The sequence below is a fragment of the Elephas maximus genome, chromosome 22 (genome assembly GCF_024166365.1).
Source record: "Elephas maximus indicus isolate mEleMax1 chromosome 22, mEleMax1 primary haplotype, whole genome shotgun sequence".
NCBI lineage: Eukaryota > Metazoa > Chordata > Mammalia > Proboscidea > Elephantidae > Elephas > Elephas maximus.
In genome coordinates this window covers 14,989,993-15,011,074 of record NC_064840.1, presented here as the reverse complement: position 1 = coordinate 15,011,074, position 21,082 = coordinate 14,989,993, and the positions used below count along the sequence as shown (strand labels likewise).

General features: G+C 48.4%; 1 protein-coding gene across 4 annotated transcripts in view; it reads left to right on the top strand.

Moving 5' to 3' along the window:
- The window catches only part of NOS1 (nitric oxide synthase 1), a 159,323-nt gene that overhangs the window by 50,212 nt on the left and 88,029 nt on the right, over nucleotides 1–21,082 (top strand). For all 4 annotated transcript variants that reach the window (XM_049865541.1, XM_049865540.1, XM_049865542.1 and 1 more), the window contains exon 2: nucleotides 8,675–9,854. In XM_049865541.1, coding sequence (XP_049721498.1) covers nucleotides 9,130–9,854 — 725 coding nt within the window. In that variant the 5' untranslated portion in view covers nucleotides 8,675–9,129. The remainder of the gene's footprint in view (nucleotides 1–8,674; nucleotides 9,855–21,082) is intronic.

Sequence of the window (21,082 nt, the reverse complement as noted above, 5' to 3'; positions counted from 1 at the left end):
TTTAACTGGACTTCCCGTAGCCTGCTTTGCATTTCCTACCGGACAGCCAGAATGATCTTCATACAATCTGTATTTGAGCAAAACCCTCCAATGCTTGCCATTGCTCCAACTGTCAAGTCAGAAGCCTTTTACCTTCACTTTCAAGAGACCCGTGTGGTCCAGCCCCTGGTGATTCCTCTAGCTTTGTATCAAGACACTGGCTTCTTTCTCCTGCTACACTGGACTTTGTCCAGTGCCTCAAAGTACCTGCTTCCTCCCACTTTACGATCTTCTCACATGCTGTTCTCTCTACCACTGCTCATCCCCACATCCACTCCCTTCACCTGGCTAACTCTGTTTCCTGGCTCTTCTTCCACAAAGCCTTCCCTGACCACCACGACCCAGGCTAGGTTAGGAGTCCTGTTACATGCTCCTATTAAAAACAGTTGATGCTGAGTTGACTCCAACTCATGGTGACCCCATGTATGTCAGAGTAAAACTGTGTTCCATAGGGCTTGCAAAGGCTGATTTTTTGGAAGTAGATCACCAGACATGACTTTTGAGGTACCTCTAGGAAACCCTGGTGGCGTAGTTAAAAGCTATAGCTGCCAATCAAAAGTTTGGCAGTTCGATTCTACCAGGCACTCCTTGGAAACTCTATGGGGCAGTTCTACTCTGTCCTATAGGGTCACTCTGAGCTGGAATCGACTCGATGGTGATGGGTTTTCTAGGTGGAGTTGAACCCCTAGACTTTCACTTAGCAGCTGAACGCATTAACCATTTACACCACCTGGGGACTGTGCCCCCATTAGCACCTGTATCTCTACTTTTATACTACTCATTATACTTGACATTAATATCTCTCCCCACCCTCATTTTGTGAGTTCTGAGGGCAGGAATGCTATCTGTCTTCTCCATCCCTATATTTGTGATACCTGGGAAGTACGTAAGAATTAGTAAATGAACCACGGCTTTGAGCCGGTTCATCCCAGTTCAGTCATGGCCGAGGAAGTGAAACCAGAACAGACCCTAATTGTTACAATTTGGGTGAACTAGAATGATAACTGGAACGGGAAAAATTATGGGTTGAACTCCTGCTAGAAACTTAATCTCCCTCTTAGAAAATAAGGGCAGCATACGCATTGCATGGCAACCAATTCTGTTGCCTGTCAGATTTCGAACAGAGTCGGAAACAGTAGTGCCCTGCTCAAAGATGGTGGCCAATCGCACTGCTTTAGATGTATGTTGCTCTCCACAGTCCTGCCAATAATCCAATCTCACGCATCAGGCTCCTGAAAGGGCTTACTATTCCTCTTCTAAGTCCCCCATTCCAGAGCTTCGACCTGTAATTTTTCCCATTCCAGTTATCATACTGGAGCTGGACCACCCAAATTGTAAAAATTCTGGTTTCACTTTCTTGGCCATCACTGAACCAGTTTGAAGTGGTATGAAGCCCTGGAGTGAACTCATGACATGCATAAGAGATACCCCACTGATCCCATTTTACAGATGAGGAACCTGAGGCCAGTAAATGGCCAAGGTCACCAACCTTTATCTTTCTAGATCTAAAGTCCGTGACGCTTGTAATGATAGCATATATTCAGCATTTTGTTCTGTTGTGCATGGAGTCGCCATGAGTTGGGGGCTGACTTGATGGCAACCAACAACAGCAAAAGCAGTGATGGGGAGACTCCATTGGACCAAGATGCTAGTGTCTCTAGGATCCCTGAGGCACAGAAGACTAGCTTATACCCCTATTTTGCAGGAGGCTGGAGGGTTTACAGTATGACTTACTAGCGTGGGAGAAAGCACGTCAGCTTGATTCTTAGGGGGTGTTCTCTCTGGGGAAAGACTGCAAATTAGTGGTTCAGAAAATGTGAGGAAGTTGGTTGTTTTGTTTTTTAAGAGGAGCACAGTTGGGTTTACACTTTTGGTCTTTTGTTGATGTTGGGGGTGGCGGTATTTTGCTTTGTTTTTTAAGACTTGGAGGATTTGGAATTTGTTTTTAAACGAGATTGGAGAGAAATGGGAAACAGGGCTTTAACTCCATCAGAGATTTTGTGGGTGTGCAAATGGAGAATTGCCAGGAGTTCACGGGCTGGCTTTTGATTTCTTTAATATTGTTCATTTGCAAGGTAATACACATGGAACAGAAAACAAATGAGATGCTATTTAAATAGAACAAAATGGCATGTAGGGCAAAGTATGTCTCCCTCCTACTTCTGACTTGGAGCATTCCTTCTAGGATGTAGCCATTGATAGCCATTCCTTCCAGAAGTCGTCTCTGCGTTTACATGTAGAGAATCTACACATTTTCACCTTTCTTTTCTTATCTACTGGTGTATCTTGGAGCTCCTTTCCAACCTGTAAGTAGATATCTGCCTCATTCTTTTTAATGGAACATCATTGTACAGTAGACTAGATTTTAAATGACAATTGGAAGACAAGATTTTGGATATTGGAGTATTAGCCATGATGACATCCTTCTATTTCTTCTCTCTTCGGTTAGTTCTGTTATTGTTGTTATGGTTGGGCACCATCGAGCCGACTCCAACTCATAATGACCGCCTGTGACAGAGTAGAACTGCCCCACAGGGTTTCCTTTAAGCCACTGGGTGGGCTTAAAGTGCCAGTTTTGCAGTTAGCAGCTGAGCGCTTAACCATTGTACCACCAGGGCTCCTTCACTTGATTCTAGATGGGCTTTTTTTTTTCTCTCTCCATCCTACTTCCTCCACGCCCTCAAAAAGTGGCAAAAAACGTGTGAACCCTCCGTGTCATTTTTTCTGATTTCTTCAGAAAGTAAAATTTGAGGAAGTATTTTCTGCCTGGCTAAGTTATCAGCAGATTCTTGAGGGGACCCGAGGACAGCGGGGTATAGGAAAGAGCACTGCCCCGGGAATCAGGAGGCCACACTCTGGATGCGTGATGTTCAGTAGAAATACAATACGAGCCACATATGTAATTTTTAATTTTATCATAGTCGCATTAAAAAATGTTGAGTTGATTTTGACTCAGAGAAGAACAGCCAGCCCCATAGGGTCTCCAAGACTGTAAGTTTTATGGAAGTAGACTGCCACATTTTTCTCCTATGGAATAGCTGTTGGATTTGAACCACTGACTTGTTAGTTAGCAGCCAAGTGTGTAACCACTGCGCCACCAGGGCTCCTTATAGTCACATTAAAAAGATTAAAAAAACAACAGCTGAATTAATTGAAATAATTATATTGAGCCCATTATATCAAAAATATTATCATTTCAACATATAGTATTAAACATAATATTAAACTATTGTTGTTTTTAGTAGCCATCAAGTTGGCTCCAATTAATGTCGACTCCATATACAGCAGAGCAAAATGCTGCTCAGTCCTGCACCATCGTCACGATTGTCGGTATGCTGAAGCCCACTGTTGTGGCCCCTGTGTATTTCGAGTGACTTGCAACTAAGGGGGCTCAGCTTTCAGCATTATATCAGACAACATCCTGAGCTACAAGATTTTCATTGGCTAATTTTCATAAGTAGATCACTAGGCCTTTCTTCCTAGTCTGTGTTCTGCTCGGCTGAAAACAGCCCATCGTAGTGACTCTGCTGATATTTGAAATACCAGCAGCATAGCTTCCAGCATCACAGCAACACACAAGCCACCACAGTACAACAAACCGACAAGCGTGTGGTGGTTAAGCATATTAAGTTCTTTCTTTCATATTAAGTATTTGAAATTCACCATGTATTTTGCACTTACGGCACATCTCAGTTCAGCCCAGCCACATTCAAGTACTCAATGGCCACGTAGGTGGCAAGCAGCTGCCATGTTGGATGCAGTAGTTCTAGACCCACCAACTGTTGCTGATCCATGTTGAATGAATCCTCGCTTTTGCAGACCTCGGTGTCCCTGTTTATGAAATGGGGGCATTAGACTAGATGATCTCAATGACCCTTTGTCATTCTAATAATGTTCTCAGACTCTCAGTGCTAAATATAGAAAGTCATAGGCAAACTGGAACAAGTTGATCACACTGAAAACCTGTTGCCATTGAGTCAGTTCCAACCCATGGCAACCCCACGTGTGTCAGAGTAGAACCACACTCATATGGCTTTTAATGATGGTAACCTTATGGAAACAAATCACCAGTCCTTTCTTCTGTGGTGCCGCTGGGTAAATTTGAACTTCCAAACTTTCAGTGAGTAGCCAAGAGCAAACCATTTGTGCCACCCAGCTTAATTTCTACATCTGTAAAATGAGGACAGTCAGTTCTGACCCTGGTCTGGGTGAGAATGAAAACTATTGGTAATGGATGAGGCCATGCTTTGGAGAGGAACAGGAGGTGGGGCATAGCATGGCGAAATTGCCATGTGGATAATGGTTGACAAGGGTGAATGGTAAGGATCCATTCGCTCAGACCCAGGGCTGCCTCCTCAGTTACTTCTCTGAACCTCGGTCACCTCGCCCTTACAGCGGGGGATTTAGCATAGCACTTCCTGTCGGGTTGTGGTAAAAATTAAAGAAGACAGCCTCTGCAGAGGTCTCGGCACCTTGTGTAAAGCGTGGTAAAGTCAGTCACTGGGAGCCGCTGCTATGCCTGTCCCTCCTGTTGCACAAACGAGGTGCAGGGTGTGGAGCAGGCTGTCCAAGGTCGCGCAGTGAGGTAGAGCAGACGCTGGCCTATTTTGGCTGCCTCCTTCTCACTGGCAGCCATCCCCAAAAGTCAGCCGCTAATTTCCTCGCAGCAAGGTAAATGAAATAAATACACCCGAAACCACCGAGCGACTTGAATGAGGCGTGAGCCCAAGTATTATTTCCACGCCATGTACCCTGGCGTGTGTGTGTGCAGTTTGTGCAAAATCGCAGCTCCAAAGCACGGAGGCTGGGTTGACAGGCTGGGAAGATACTGCCCAGCACCTACAAATCCCCCTTCCATGACCCACGTGAGATTCCACTGGGTGATTCCAAGGGCAAGGCCCCCTTCTAGCTGCTGCGTGAAGTCTGTTTGGTTGGACTGTGATGGAATAGAAAGTGCACAGAATGAAAAGCCGGGAACCCCAAGTCATTATCTATCATGTAACAATAAGAGGAGCTGTCTGTGTTTCCTGGTACTTCTGTAACAGAGATAGGAAACTAGACGGAAATACTACCAATGGGTGACCTTAAAGGACAGAAATTTATTCTCTCACAGTTCAGGAGGCTGGAAGTTTGAATTCAGGGACACTGGCTCTAGAGGAAGGCCCTCTCTCTTTCTCCTCTGGGGCAGGTCCTTGTCTCTCTCAGCTTCCGTATCCCCGTGTTCCTTGGTTTCTTGGCAATCCTCACATGGATTCCATCTTCCCCAGTATGCGCTTTCTTGCCTGGGTCTGATCTGCTCTTGGAAATCCTGGTGCTATAGTGGCTAAGAGTTCGGTCACTAACCAAAAGGTCAGCAGTTTGAATCTGCCAGGCGCTCCTTGGAAACCCTGTGGGGCAGTTCTATTCTGTCCTATAGGGTCACTATGAGTTGGAATCGACTGGATGGCAGTGGGTTTGGTTTTTTTGAATCTGCTCTTTTTGTGTCTCAGAAGTGATTAGGTTTAGGACCCATCCTACACTGATATGGCCTGGTTGACAAAGAAAGCCCTATCCCCAAAAGCATTTACGTCCACAAGTGTGGAGGTTAGGATTCCAACACGTATGTTGGGGGACACAATTCAACCTAAAACAGAAACCATTTTTTTTGAGCACTCACTCTGTACTCATTATTTTATTTAATCCTCCAAGTTACCCAGAGAAGTGGTTATTACCAGTGCCCCCATTGTACAGATAAGGAAACGGAGGTCCAGTGGAGACAAGAAACTAACTTGACCAGAAACACGCAGAGAGAGCCAGGAAGGCCACTGGACTGAGGGGTTCATCAATGCGGGGCATTCACAAACCAGGACAGGATGGTCACCCTAGAGTCACTTACTGTCTTCATCTATAAATGAGGACAGTCAAACCTGACTCTGGCTAGGATGAGGATGCAGCATTTGGCAGTAGGCGAGGATGTGATTTGGGGAGGAAGAAAGAGACACACTGTTGTGGAATTGTCATTTGGATCATGATTGAAAATGGAGAGTCGTATGACTCTTCCGTCCGCTCAATCAGACTCACAGCTCGCTCTCTCTCTCTCTCAGTAGATACAGAACGTGCCTGCCTCTCTCCAGCCCAGCCTCTTTCAGTACCTTCCAAAGATCAAGTTTCCTTTTTAGGGTCAAGGTATGGGAGGGAAGCAGCACACTAATTTCCCAAGCACCAGCCAGTATCGCTCCCTGATTCAGCCGAAAAAGAGACAAGAAAACCTGAGAATGCTCAGAAAACATTGAGTGGCTGGTGGGGCTTGTGGATTCCTTATTTCGTCTTTCTTTTTTCTTGAACGAGTTCAACAACCCCAAGCCCAGCCTTGTCCTTTGGCAAGCTCTAGCCCAAGCCCTACTGGGAGCCTTGTGTCCCCAAGAGGTCACCTTCAAGTCCCTTCTTTAATTAAAGAACAGAGCCCAATTCCAAACTCAAGAGAGATCTGGAGGTCCCAGCTGTCACTGTCTCCAACTAAACCATGGGTTTAGTACCCAGGAAAAATGGGGCTGGGGAACGTTAGGGAGCAAGGACAGGGTAGACCAGTCTTCCCAGTGAGAAAGGGGCCTGGTGGTTCTGGGTGGTTTTCTCTGCAAACTGGAACCCCAATCACAAGCTGCTGAGAGGCACCCAGCCAGGTGACACACGGGCCATACACACTCACACACAGCAGAGAAGTGGCACAGCGTGAGGGCGGTGCATGGATACACAGAGAGAAACACACACACCACTATGGCAGATGGAAAAGGCAGCCCGAACTGGGCCCAGGGATTCATGATTCCTGCACCCACACAGAGGGACTGGCGCACTTACGTAATGCAAGCTGCAAAGTGGAGTGAGGAGGGGCTGAATTCACTAACCACCTCCTCAGGGGATCCAGGAGGTAGCACCTCCTTTTGCGGGGAGGTAGGGAGTCTCTACCCACCTCCTACTCTCAGAGGCAGCAGGATTTTGTCAGCTGCCTTGGCCCTGGAGTAGCCCTGGGAAGTCACTAAAAGGGAAACCAGGGAGTGAGTGTCACTTTGCTGGTAGTGGCAGATGGGGGCTCCCTCCTTGTGCTGAAGCGCGATAAGGATGCTGGCAGGAGAGGATGCTGGGATTGGGACAGGACTGGACTTGAGCTGGGGGCTTAGGGAAAGAGATGGAGGGGTCCTTCGCTGCCCCCCCAGCCCCATCCCACCTGTAACTCACAGGTCACCTGCCCCATCCCAGACAGATAAGGCACTCTCATGTAGCTACACACATACACAGCCCCCTGCCCACTCCCACAGGCGCCCACCCACCCACATCTGGGGCATAGCACCCCCATCTGGGCACTATGTTGACTTTGGCACTCCTCCAAACACCGTCTCCCCAAGCCTAAGTGAGCTGGTAACTTGTAAATTGCCAGCAAGATTCACATTTCAGGGAGCAAAGTTGGAAATTGAGAAAACGGCTATAACATAAGTTTAAAAGCTCAGACTTAAGAGTGGAGCCGAGCTGTGTTAAAATCCTCCCTCCGCCATTATTCTCTGCGTGACGTTGGACGAGCTGCTGAACCTTCCCAAGCTTCGGTTTCTTCGTCGATTAAAGGGGTTTCTAAAGGGGTGAGGATCAAAGGAGCAAGTAATACATAAAGAGCTGAGAGCTTGGCATATAGTAAGTGCTCAATAAATGCCTGCTATTTTTTTTTTTTTATATTTAGTAGATACTTAGATCTACTTCTGAAAATTAGCCTGCAAAACCACTTCGAATCACAATGGTCCAGTCTGCAACCGATCTCGGGGCTGGTGCAGGTATCAGCAGCATTGTCTTGCATTGTGCGTGAGGTCACCATTAATCCAGGCTAACTTGATGACAGCAAACAACAATAACAAATATTTCGTCTTTAGATATTTTTCGCCTTCATTCAACAGATAGTCATTGAGCACCTCCTATACTCTGTGATAACCCTAGAGGTACAGAGTCCACTAGAAATGTTTCTCCATTAGGGCTTCAGATGGTCTGTGGACCACAAGTGTCCTCCATGTTCTTTTGTAGACCCGTCTCTTGAGGTATTTATAATGTTTGCGGTATGGCCAAGGCTCTCCTTTTGAAGCTGAAACAAGTTAACAAGTGCAAAAATGGCGTGTACAAGCCAATTGTCTTCCCTCATTGGCAGTTCCATGAAAGACAGCATCATTCCCGTTCCAGTGGGTTCGGTTGTCGGGGCTTTGGGAGTGGCTGGAACGGAAATTCCAGAAGTCTGTGCCAGCGGAGCTCCTGACTTGTGAATGGGGGACGTTTGTAAAACATACAGAGCCAGTTGGAGTGGTGAGTTCTTGGGGTGGGAAAGACGTAAGAGAGGTCTTATGACTCTTGCCATTTTATTTCTGAGCCCCTCACTGGTTTCCCTGGGAGATCCTTTGGTCTTAGGGGCTTTGATTGCGGAGGTAAAACTAACAGAGAAAGGTATTTCCCTTTAAGAGAGAAGGAGTTGAATTTCTAGGTTGGCTTCAAAACTCTGGAGTGTCTTGTAGCTAGACTTCTAAGTTGGCTGCATTTTCCATTTTTGTTTTGAAGGTGGTGTTGAGCGGTCCATATCAATCTCTCCTTTTTTCTTCTTTTCACCCCCTCCCTTCTTCTTTCTCTTTAGCTCAAGAAGCCCTAGATCTGATCTACATCTAATGAGCTGGCACCCACCATGCCCAGAGAGTAGTGTGCATCATCTCTGGATAACTCTAGACACATCCACCAGACACCACTCCCCTACACTCTACTGGACCTCTTGTTCAGGGACACGTCCACTGCTTCTCTTGACGTCTGCCTGGTCAACCATCATTTCCTTAGAGAACAAGGGGGGGCAGAAGATGCACAGAATCATGCCACTGACGGCCAGACAGCCATGAGTGGGTGACGCCAGTTTGACGTCAGAGCCAGAGAAGACTGAAGCCCAACACCAGCTCGGCTCTCACAACTCCCCCAGTCTCTGCGGCATCATCGCTCCAGCTCCTCCACTGGGTAAAGCCTGAAACCTGGCTCTTCCCAGTGAAATCGCCTTGGCTTGATCCACTCGTGGTCTTCAGACAGGACCCTTGGAAGCTGGGCACCATGGAGGAACATATGTTCAGTGTCCAGCAAATCCAACCCAACGTCATTTCTGTCCGCCTCTTCAAGCGCAAAGTGGGAGGCCTGGGCTTCCTGGTGAAGGAGCGGGTCACCAAGCCACCCGTGATTATTTCCGACCTGATTCGAGGGGGTGCTGCAGAGCAGAGCGGCCTCATCCAGGCTGGAGATATCATCCTGGCCGTCAATGGGCGGCCCTTGGTCGACCTGACCTATGACAGCGCCCTGGAGGTGCTCAGGGGCGTTGCCTCTGAGACCCATGTGGTCCTCATTCTGAGGGGCCCTGAGGGCTTCACCACACACCTGGAGACCACCTTCACTGGGGATGGAACCCCCAAGACCATCCGGGTGACACGGCCCCTGGGTCCTGCCACCAAAGCTGTCGATCTGTCCCACCAGCCATCAACCAGCAAAGAGAAGCCACTGGCGGTGGATGGGTCCCTGGGGCCTGGAAACCGGCCTCAGCATGCCCAAGACAACAGACAGGAAGCTGGCTCACTCTCGCACGCCAATGGCCTAGCCCCCAGGCCCATGAGTGAGGACTCTGCCAAGAAAAGTGCCAGTACTGGTCTCCAAGGAGGTGGGGAGAACAATGACCTGCTCAAGGAGATAGAGCCTGTGCTCAACCTCCTCACCAGTGGGAGCAAAGGGATCAATGGAGGGAGACCTGCCAAGGTGGAGATGAAAGACGCAGAAATCCAGGTGGACAGGTAAGACCATACCTGTGTGTATGCGTGTGCATGTATGCATGTGTGTGTACTGCAGTTCAACCCCACAGCCCCGAAGCCAACCTGAGCACATCATGTCTACTCAGCTACCTTTGCCTCCCTCCCTTAGAATTACAATTTCAAGAGGGCAATGGGCATGACTTCTAGGGTGTATCTCTTGCCATGATACCCAGAGCTAATAATCATGGTAGCAAATGTTATGTGTTCCCGTCTTTATCCCATACAATCCTCCAGACACTCTCCAGGGTGGGCGTTTTTGCAATGCAATCTGTGTTTCCCAAATGAGAAGACTGGGGTTCAGAGGGAAGGGGTCTTTCCAGGGCCACCCAGTGAGTGAGAGGCAGTTGTGTATGTGGCTTATCCCCAGAGCCTGGGAAGAGCGAGAAGGCAGAGCTGAACCCTGGGCCACCCTCAACATAAACCAGCTTTCCCCTCCCAACTGCCACCCGGGGATGAGGAAGGCTCTAAGCGGGGAAAACAGAATCAAAGTATACAATTGGCCCCTACTCCCAAAAACAGCAGTCTCGCTTGGATTATGTGGGAGCTAAGGCTAGAACTTGAAGAACTGGGTACCAGCCCCTCTGTGTTTGCCAGATTGGCATTTTCCAATTATGTGGGGGAGGAGAGCTAGGGACATAGGGGTGATGCAAGCTCCTTCTCTGGGGAGAAATCACCAGCAGGGCCAGGTGGTTGGAGAATAGTGGGCCAGGAGATGAAAGAGACAGACATTGATGGATTCCTCTCTCCCCCCTTTCACTCTCACCTTTGATCTGGCACTGACTCTCCAGCAGCCAACGCTGCTAGGGTGGGTCTAGGACCCTTCTTATCTAGGGCTCAGGTCTGGGGCCACCCAGGAATCAAGGCCAGGATTGCCTACACCCTTCCCCCAAGAACCCCATGAGTGCCCCAAGACCATCTAGCGGTCTCCAGGAAGCCCTACAGGTAGCTGGATTAAAGTAAATATCCAGGCCCTGCATTCATTCATTTAACAGATGTTCACTGGGGACCTACTGTGTGCCGGGCACTGTTCTAAGCACTAGGAATACAGTAGTGAATGAAACAGACAAAAATCCCTGACTTTGAGGAGTTTACAGTGTACTGGGGAAGAGAGATGGACAACAAATGAGATCTTCAAAACAAACAAACAAACCAACCCCTGTTGCCATCAAGTCTGTTCGGACTCATAGTGACCCTATAGGACAGAGTAGAACCACCCCATAGGGTTTCCAAGAAGCAGCTGGTGAATTCAAACTGCCAAGCTTTTGGTTAGCAGCCAAGCCCTTAACCACTGCACTACCAGGGCTCCGCAAACAAGATAAATATGTAAAATATATAGCATGTTAGTGATGTGTGCTAAGATGAATAAAGCAGGAAGACAGAGTGTTGGGAGGGTAAAATTTTAGCTAGGGAGGCTAGGGTGGGTCTCACTAGGAAGGTGACATTTAAAGACCTGCAGGAAGGGAGGGCAGAATGAGCTTTGCAGCTTTCTCGGGGAAGAGCATTCCAAACAGGGAAGGCAAGTGCAAAGACCCAGAGGCCCGAGAGCACCTAGCATATTTGAGGAATCACATGGGATCCGTTTCTCCTCCCAAATGGGGCAGCCTTCAAAATGCCGTTTGGCAGGCCCCTCAGTCCCTGGCAAGCCCACCTTGTCCCACCATTGCATCCTGGGGTTTTCCCAACTTCCCACATCTGGGCCAAACAGCCAGTTCCAGCAAGACCCCTGAATCCGCCAAGTAGCAAGATGGAGGCTCCATCCAGAAGTCCCTGAGCAGAAGGGAAGTGAGGATCCCTAACTGCTGTTTGGGGCCCTGCCCTCCAACCTACTCCTCTCTTCTGCAAGTTCTCCTGGGGACCCTAGAGGCTCCCCCGCACCTTTGGGCCCTGTCTCTAGGAGAAGGGCAGAATGTTGGCCTCAGTGCATGGAGCTTGGTGTGAACCTCCTGATGGATCAGGAAGCAGAGTGGAGGTGTGGAATCTGTCCTTAGGATTCTCCCAGCTGGCAGAGGTTTGGGGCCTTGTTCACCCAGGACCTACACAATCGGCCTCATAGGCTGGAACCCAGCCATCAGGGGAGCAGCCACTCTCAGGGGTCCCTAGCTGAGGGAATATCTAGACCTTGGAGCATCTTCTTGGTATCCCATATGCCCCCCGAATCATCTTCAGTCAGCTTAAATTCTAAAGTGGCTTTAAAAAACCAAACCAAACCAGTTGCCATCAAATCAATTTCTTCTCATGGTGACCCCACGCGTATCAGAGTAGAACTACACTCCATAGGGTTTTCTTAGCTGTAATCTTTATGGCAGCAGATTGCCAGACATTTCTTCCAAGGCACCTCTGGGTGGGTTCAAACTGCCGACCTTTTAGGTCAACAGTCTAGTGCAAATCATTTATGCCACCTAGGGACTTAAAAAAAGTGGCTTTAGAATCCAGAGTAATCGACATAGGTCTTATTTCCCAGGAGGTATTGAAAACTACCCATCCTCAAAGACTACCCCTGGCATGACCTCTCCCTCCCAAGCCTGAACGTCCCTCGCTATTCCTCAGTACCACTTCTCCCAAGACGAGCCGGAAAGCACTGAATGGGGACCCCTGTCTTACCTTAAGAGCCCTGGTGGTGGTTAAGAGCTGGGCTAGTAACCAAAAGATCGTAAGTTCAAATCCACCAGCTACTCCTTGGAAACGCTATGGGGCAGTTCTGCTCTGTCCTGTAGGGCTGCTATGAGTAGGAATTGACTCGATGGCAATGGGTATGGCATGATATGTCTTACCTTATGTAGGCAGAGCCCCCTCCTCATGTACAGATGAGCCATGACTGTATCTAATGTTCTACAAGCTTAGTTCTGATTCTCAACTGGGCACGGGGTGGTAACCATCAGACTTCCCAGGGCTCTATCTCCTTCATACCACCTGCCGCCCCAGGAGTCTGAATCTCCATGTGGGATGTGGAAAAGCCCCCCAGAGGGTCTTGATATGCCCTACCTGCCATAATTACGGCCTGGGGGCCTTCTCTCCCAGGTGAGTTTGGGACATGGAGATGTGGTCTGGACACTAGACTTGGGCGTGATGGGAGTCCTCTTGGTAGCCCAGCCCTGGGAGGCCTCTCCAAAAACCATCGCAGGAAGCGTCTCCTGCTTTTGTTTCCCCCAAAGACGGGGAAGGACAAACAGGTGTGATGAGGGGTCTGCCCTGGCAGGTCTATTTTCCCAGCTCAGGGGGCTACCTCCAAGCTCTCCACCTGCCCTAACCCATCTTAGTTCCCCCTCGAGTGACCCTGTCTCAACTTGCATGTGATGCGGTAGTTTGACCAAAAGCAGCAGAAAAAAAACTGCTTTGGAGGAGTAAGGCTTGGGAGAAAGTAACAAGCTCACTGAGGTGAATGACTCTAAGGATATGTAATATCTCATAACAATGTGTTTGTTCCCACCTGTGTGAAACCTAAAGCCCCGCTCCATTTTTTAACAAATATTTTAAAATGCCATTTTTAGTAATCGGAGCTCCTGAATGGTACAAATTGTTAATGCACTCAGCTGCTAACAGAAAGGTGGAAGTTTCGAGTCCACCCAGAGGTGCTTCGGAAGAAAGGCCTGGCAATCTGCTTCCCAAAAATCAGCCCTCGAAAGCCTATGGAGCACAGGTGTACTTGGACACGCATGGGGTCACCGTGAGTCAGAATCAACTCAACAACTGCAGTAGTCCCCGGTCTTACCCATGGCAGATACATTCCAAGACCTTCCGTGGATGTCTGAAACCCTGGAGAGTACCGAACCCTATACATACTATGATTTGTCCTATGCATACATATCTATGGTAAGGTTTGATTTATAATTTAGGCACAGTAAGAGATTAACAGCAATAACTAGTAATAAAATAGAACAGTTCTAACAATATACTGTAATAAAAGTTATGTGAATGACAGAGCGGGACGGCGTGAGCTTTCATCATGCCATGTACTCATTTAACGTTTCTGAACCACACTTTACTGTGAGTAACTGAAACCACGGAAAACGAAACCACAAGGTAAGGGAGGAGGGTTACTGCGGTTTCTTTTTTTTTTCCCCAACTGGAAGATGATTCATGGATACTTTAACATATCTACAGTTAAATTTTTAAAATCAGTGTAAGGCCCTAACAACAAATAAGGGAGAAGTAACAGAAAAGTAATTTCTAATACAATAACACGTATTTTGTTCCACCAATGCTCAGGCATGACTACACTGGAAAGGTCAGATGTTTGCTCCTGAACGTAGACGCGCTCTGAACGTGACAGCAACAGATGCAGACTAACACAGGCCTGTTGTTTTGGCAACTGTGATGCCATCGGCAACATCATCTTGGTGATGTGATTTTCTAAAGACTCCTGATAGACAATGTTTTATCATTCCTTGACTTACCCAGTAGTCACATGCATGGGAAATTCGGTGTATTTTAAAGCTGTGCTTATGTGTAAGGCAGAGTCAGGGCCTTGGCTCAGGAATTTAAAACATGCTTTTTTATATACTAGTTGTTGTTGGGTTGAACTGTGCCCCCATATGGTTTTCAGCGGCAATTTTTTGGAAGCAGATTGCCAGGCTTTTCTTCCTAGGCACTACGTGGAAGTTCAAGTCCACCGAGAAGTACCTTGGAAGAAAGGTCTGGCTATCTACTTCTGAAAAATCAGACATTGAAAACCCTATGGGGTGCAGTTCTTCTGTGACACACGTGGGGTCACCACGAGCCGGAGTTGGCTCAACAGCAACTGGTTGGTTTTTATATACATGGATGTCCAAAGGTCGTGTGGGTGTCTGGATTGTCCTTTGTCTTGTGGATTTGCCCCTTATATTGTAAGATGTCCTCTACCCTTGATATTACCTCCCTCCTACTACAATGTCTCTGTCATTGTAACAACCAAAACTGCCCCTGCGAATTACCAAGTGCTTCTCAGGGGCCGAAGTAAGTACCTCATTAAGAAACAGTGCCCTAAGTGAGGAAATGCAAACCCAAAGACAGACCTTTGGGGTCATTCTGGAGTCCTGCAGGAAATGGAGAATTTGAGCCGCTTGGAGCCCACACCTGCCTGGAAAATTCATTCTTCCAACGACTTCTGCATCCAGGTATCCTTGGATGCTGGATAAATAGCCACCAGCCCAAGCCACCAGCTAGCCTGGTTGACAGTGGGACTGGCTGCCCACCAGGTCCAATCTCCACGTCCAGGTCTCATTCCCTAGTCTGTGGCTTCAGGGGCCAAGCAGAGGCTGGGACCATCACCAATTCACAGCAGTGCCCATCTCTCCTGCTCCGGTGCCCTCATTCGTTTCCTTCCATCTTTCTTCTTAGAAACAGACTTAGCAACCTGCTCCACCTATTCCCTTTGCCCCATGGGCCACCCCTGGTCCTATTGTTTGGGGTGGCAGCATTTATTTTGTGGGGGAGAGTGGTGCTTACTCTAGAGACAGTCTCATTCCTTCATCCCAGGTGGAGCGTAGACCTGGCAGGTGGTGGCTGCACAGGAGGGAAGTAAGGGAGGGGTGGATCCAGGGGCTTCTAGAACCTTCTGCACTGGGAGCAGTCACTTTAAAATGCTGCATGTCAGAGAATATCCAGGTTGCTCAGCTTGCTGCCCTGAAGGAGGGTTTTAAAGAGGCCAGGCTCCCCGATCCAGCGTCCATCTGTCCCAGCCGGTCAGCCTTGCTCCCTCCCACTTGCAGCATACTCGGTAACTTACAAAGTGCCTTCACAAAAGTCACCCCTTCCAGGCTTGGGTTAATTCTGCTCCCTTACTAGGGCATATGGTTTTAGTCCTCTTTTATAGATGAGGGCATTGACGCTCAGAGAGGTGAAGCAACTTGCTCAGGGTCACACAGCACTGGCCACAGGGAGATGTCCTGGTTCTATGTAGAAGTCTCACAAATGAGTTCCAAGAGTTAGAGAAACTGGGCAAGAGAATGTGTCCAGAACCACGGAAATCCATTTTGATCCAGAGGGTGAGCTTAATGGAGGGCCCTTCTTCTGTGGCAATTCTGAGTTTTAAAGTCGTTATTATAGTTAACTTCTATTGAGCACATGAATGAGCCTGGCCCCAGGTCAAGGTCTTTGCATCAGGTAATTCATTTATTCCTTACAGCCCCCCTCTGAGATGTAGATCATTTTGTTGTCCCCAGTTCCTGATGTGGAAACCAAGGTTTACTGGGGCACGGTCACTTGCCCCAGGTCTCACAGCTAGCAAGTGACAAGCCCACGCTCTTGACCGTTACTAACCTGGTCTTTTGTACTGTTGGCTACAGTACACTCGGCTACTGTTAGCCACTGAGTTTCTGAAGACATGGAGATATTTTCTTAGAGTTCAAAAGGGAAACTGAAGCCCTGAGACGCCATTCACGAAAGGTAGCACCCCCAGCATCAAGCTACCCCAGGCGTCAGTCGAGACAAGAGGGCCTCCCTGGGTTATGTCAGGGTCCCCTCTCATTTGCTCTGTACTCCTCATTCCCTTCCCTCCTTCCATGGTCCTGGAAACAGACCTAGTGTCCTGGACATCCCTAGTTCTCCCCGTTATTGTTAGAGATGGACTTGACTTGAGAGGAACGTGAGAGAGAAGGGACAAAATCAGAAGGCCCCACCCTTCTGCTAAGTGTGGTTCCTGACTCACAATTCTCACTATTTAAACCCCGTATTTTATTCATCTCTGAATCCCCAGCACTTAGCTCAGAGCGTGACCTAGGGTAGGCCCTGTTGGAATAAAGGGAGGGAGGGAGGGAGGGAGGGAGGGAGGGAGGGAGGGAGGGAGGGAGGGAGGGAGGGAGGGAGGGAGGGAGGGAGGGAAGAAGAAAGCAAGGAGGAACGGAAGGAGGGAAGGAAAGAAGATAAGAAAGGAAGGGAGGGGAGGGAGGGAGGGAAGAGAGGAGGAAGGGATGAAGGAAAGGAGGGAACGAAAGAAAGAAGGGAAGGGAAGGAAGAAGGGAAGAAGGAGGAGGGGAAGGGAGGAAGGAAGGAAGGTTGGTTCCTCCTGACTCACTCTCCAGGCAGCCTGGAGGGCAGCTGGGTCAGCTTTCCCTCAGCAGGACAGAGGTAGTTAGAACTCTCTCCATTGAACGACCTCAAGATCAACCACCTCGTATTGACTCCAGGACTTTATGAGTCAGGAATTCCGCCCAGGCTGCACTTGACACGCCTCATAGCTTTAAATCACTCCAATGGCATTTTTTAGCCAAAGAACCGAATCCAATAACTTTGCCTTCACACTGAATCTCAGTGCAGGTTTTCATTCTCGCTTTGACCCCTTCGATGTGGATGGCTCCCCCTCCCCCACCCTCACCCCACCCAGTCCATCCTTTCTTTGTCACAGTTACTACTCTTGCATTGTGTTCTCTTCCCATGAGTATCCCTGCTGTCTTGTCAGGTGGGCACCCAGCCCTTCATCCTGGAAAGAGCTATGGAATCAGCCACCCACCATCCACCAAAGAATGTGTGTAACCAGAGGGCTTCTGTCCATTCCCCATTCAACAGTGATTTGCTGAGTGTCTGTTCTGCCCCAGATACTGTTCTTAGCACTGGGGGTCCAATGGTGACCAAGCCAGAGGAATAAGGTGTCTGTCCTCATGGAGCCACATCCTAGTGGGGGACAGAGACAAGAAATGTCAGATAGATGCATACAGTCATTTTAGATAGTAATGCGTGTCATGAAGGAAATAAAACAGGGTAACTTGAAGAAAAGTAACTTGGAGATGGGTAGAGCATTAGATGGAGGGGTCAAGAAAGGCCTCTCTAAGCGGCGACATTTGTACTGAGGCCAGAAGGTGCCACCATGTGAAATCTAGGGAAAGGTGTTCCTGGCAGAGGGCACAGCAGGAGCAAAGGCCCTGAGGCAGGAACAGGTTGGGGTGTTCAAGGAACTAAAGAAGGCCCTATTGTGGTCAGGCCCTGGGCTGCCCAATAGCTGTCCCCATCACTGCTACTCTGAAGTTCTCGCTGGACTCAGGGCTCATGACCTGGCTTCAAGCCCTCCCCCTTTGCCCCTCACCAGCTAAATGTTTTAGGAAAGCCTCTTGACCCTCTGGGCCTCAGTTTCCCCACTTCTAAAGATGGGATGGGGACCAAATGAGTCCTAAGATTCCTTCTAGAATAACCACTCAGATTCCACCTAAAGGTCAGTGGTGGCCACACCCATGACAGGCCAAGCAACTGATTGCTCCAGCTCCTTCCAAGCCAGCAGGATATTCACCGCTCCATTTGACTTCTCTGGAATTTCACTCCAGGGGGAGGATCTTGAACATCCCTTTAGGTCAGAGGCCACAAACCGAGGGGAGGGAGGGGGGCTTGAGGGTCACGGCCAGTTCTCCCACAAGTTTTGTTTGGCCTGCAGAGCTTTCTGAAAAAGTGATTTGGTGGCCAAATAGGGAAATCATAAGATTGCATATTAAATCTTGTTTCCAGTCTCCCCACAAAAAAATCAGAAGAGCTGTTAACACAGAATTCACATCAAGTTGAGGGAACCAGCTGCAGGCTCCAGAAAGGAGCTGTGCTGGGCTCTCCATTTCACCAGCGTCCAAACTCAGCCCAGTCCATCCCTTGGCTTCACTAGCCTGGGCACTGTAGATATTTGAGTTGGAGAATCCTGTTCCTCTTTTGTGATATTCATTAGAGTCGCGATATTTCCTGAGCCCAAAGGACCTCACTCCACTTTTCAGCTACGGCTTTCAGCATACAATTTCTGCTCTCAGAATCATACGTTTCTATTTATGGAGGACATTCACCACTCCTTCCAGTGCTGAAGGACTTCTTGGAGACCCAGTCCTGGCCTTCACAGCCCCCAAGTCCTCTTGCTTTAAGTCAACTGCCAGCATCAGGGACCAGGTGGAGGCAGAAACCTAAGGCTGTTGGAGTGTGCAGGGCAAGGAGAAGAGGGAGTCAGTTAGAGCTTGGTGTCTGCTGACAGTGCGGGCAGGGCCTCCTGCCAACACAAGCTGCTCCTCAGCCAGCCTGAGCAGAGGCAGCCCCCGCCTCCTGCACCCTGCACACAGGCTGGCCCACCTGCCTCCCACCCAGGTCCTCAGGGTGATCAGTGGTCAGCACTGGGCCGGCAAACGCACGCCCATGCTTCCTGAGAAGTTGGAACTAGGACCCTGTCCCCTCTGTGTGAGAGATTGGGGGACCTGACTTTGTGAACCTCGGTTGGAAGGATCTCCTGTTGGCAAAGGTGCTCAGAAGGTTTAGAGATGCTAGACTGACTTGGCTTGGATATGATCATCCGGCTAGCGAAGTGGAAGAACAAGGACTTCAGTGCTTGCCAGAAAGCCTAGGAAATGCTCGCCAGGTGGGAGGCAGAGTTCCATAGCTGACCTTACAGGGGAACCACAAGGGATTGGAGGAGCTGGGGGGAGGGGGCTGGAGGAAGGAAGGGGAGATAGGGAGGATGACATCTCTAACCTTTTCTTCCTAGTCCAACTTAGTCTGGAGGCTCCATTGAAACCTGTTCAGCATCATAGCAATTCGCAACCCTCCACTGACAGATGGGTGGTGAGTTGCATCGGCTGGAATCGAACCTGGGTCTCCCAAGTGGAAGACAAGAATCTTACCACTACCCCCAATAGAATTTCCTTTCTCCATTTCTGTGTAATCAGCTCATAAACAAATTAATAGTGAGTGCAGTAGCGGGTGCCATGCTGCTAAGTGTCGTAAGCTTTATCTCATGTAACCGTTGCAGCAACCCTGTGAACTAAGTCCTGTTGCTGTACAAGAGAACCCTGGTGGCATAGTAGTTAAGAGCTACGGCTGCTAGCCAAAAGGTCTGCAGTTCAAATCTACCAGGTGCTCCATGGCAACCCCGTGGGGCAGTTCTGCCCCGTCCTATAGGATCGCTATGAATGAAACACCGCCCGGTCTTGCACCATCCTCACAATCGTTGCTATGCTTGAGCCCATTGTTGCAGCCACTGTTACAGATGAGTAAACAGAGGCAGAGAAGTTTAGGTGAAGTACCCAAAGTTGCACTGTTTATAATGAATAAAGCCAAGAGTCAAACTCATTTTAATTCAATTCTACAAGCAATATTCGTAACCAGCATGCTATATTCAGGAAGCAGGTAGATCCCAGGGAGAGCAGATCTGAGGCAATAATTCCATATATTATTTACCCTTAGACCTGACAGCTTGTAGGTTGGGAGTCTCACTAAAGTTACGCCTGGTTTGGCTTCTGGGTGAAAGGAAGCAGAATATTTCAACCTGGATGTACCCACAGTCCCATATTAAAAATATTCTCCTGTGTTCATCACACAGACTCTAAAATCAGTTTGTGTTGCAAAACACTGCAAATGCATTATTTAAACAAAGGTGTTAATGGCTTAAAAAAGAAAAAGACAGTAAAAGAAGCTTTTCCTGCAAATTCACACAGGAAAGCTGGAGAGAAACAAGCCATCAAATCCATTTCGGAGCTCCCTAGCTAGTGGTGATTTTTGTAAAGTGGCCTCATTCAGGAAGAGATGTTGAGTTGCTTGCTCTGTAGTCTCTGGCTTGGAAGGGGCACCCTGACCTGTTTTTCTGTCTCTGTTAAAAAAAAGAGATGGTGCTAAGCGGGGCATCAGTCAGACCTGCTTTTAAATATCATTTCTGCTACATGTTTATAGCGAGGCCTCAGGAATCTTACGTAACCTCTCTGGGCTCAGTTTTTTTTTTTTTTTTTTTTTGGTTTGTTTTTATCTGTAACATGAGACTTTTAATGTCTGTTGAGACAAAATGAAATAACTTCTGTACAAGTACCTCAAAAAAAAAAAAAAAACCTGTTGCTGTACAGTCGATTCTGTCTCATAGCAACCGTATAGGACAGAGTAGAACTTCCCCATAGGGTTTCCAAGGCTGTACTCTTTGTGGAAGCAGATCACCAGGTCTTTGTCCTCTGGAGAAACCGGTGAGTTCAAACAGGCAGGGACAGACTACCCAATAAGCAAGGTAGGTGATGTGGTGAAACCCGTGTGAAATTGTTCGCTGCAGATTAGCACCAAAAAAAAAAAAAAAACCACACACTCTTTGCCGTTTAGTCAATTCCGACTCATAGCGACCCTGTAGGACGGAGTAGAACTGCCTCATAGGGTTTCCAAGGAGCGGCTAGCGGGTTTGTACTGCTGACCTTTTGGTTCACAGCCAAGCTCTTAACCACTGTGTCACAAGGGCTCCTACAGATGAGTAAGTAAACACAATGAAGCCTGTGTGTATCTGGTTTACTACAAACCGGTGCATAGTG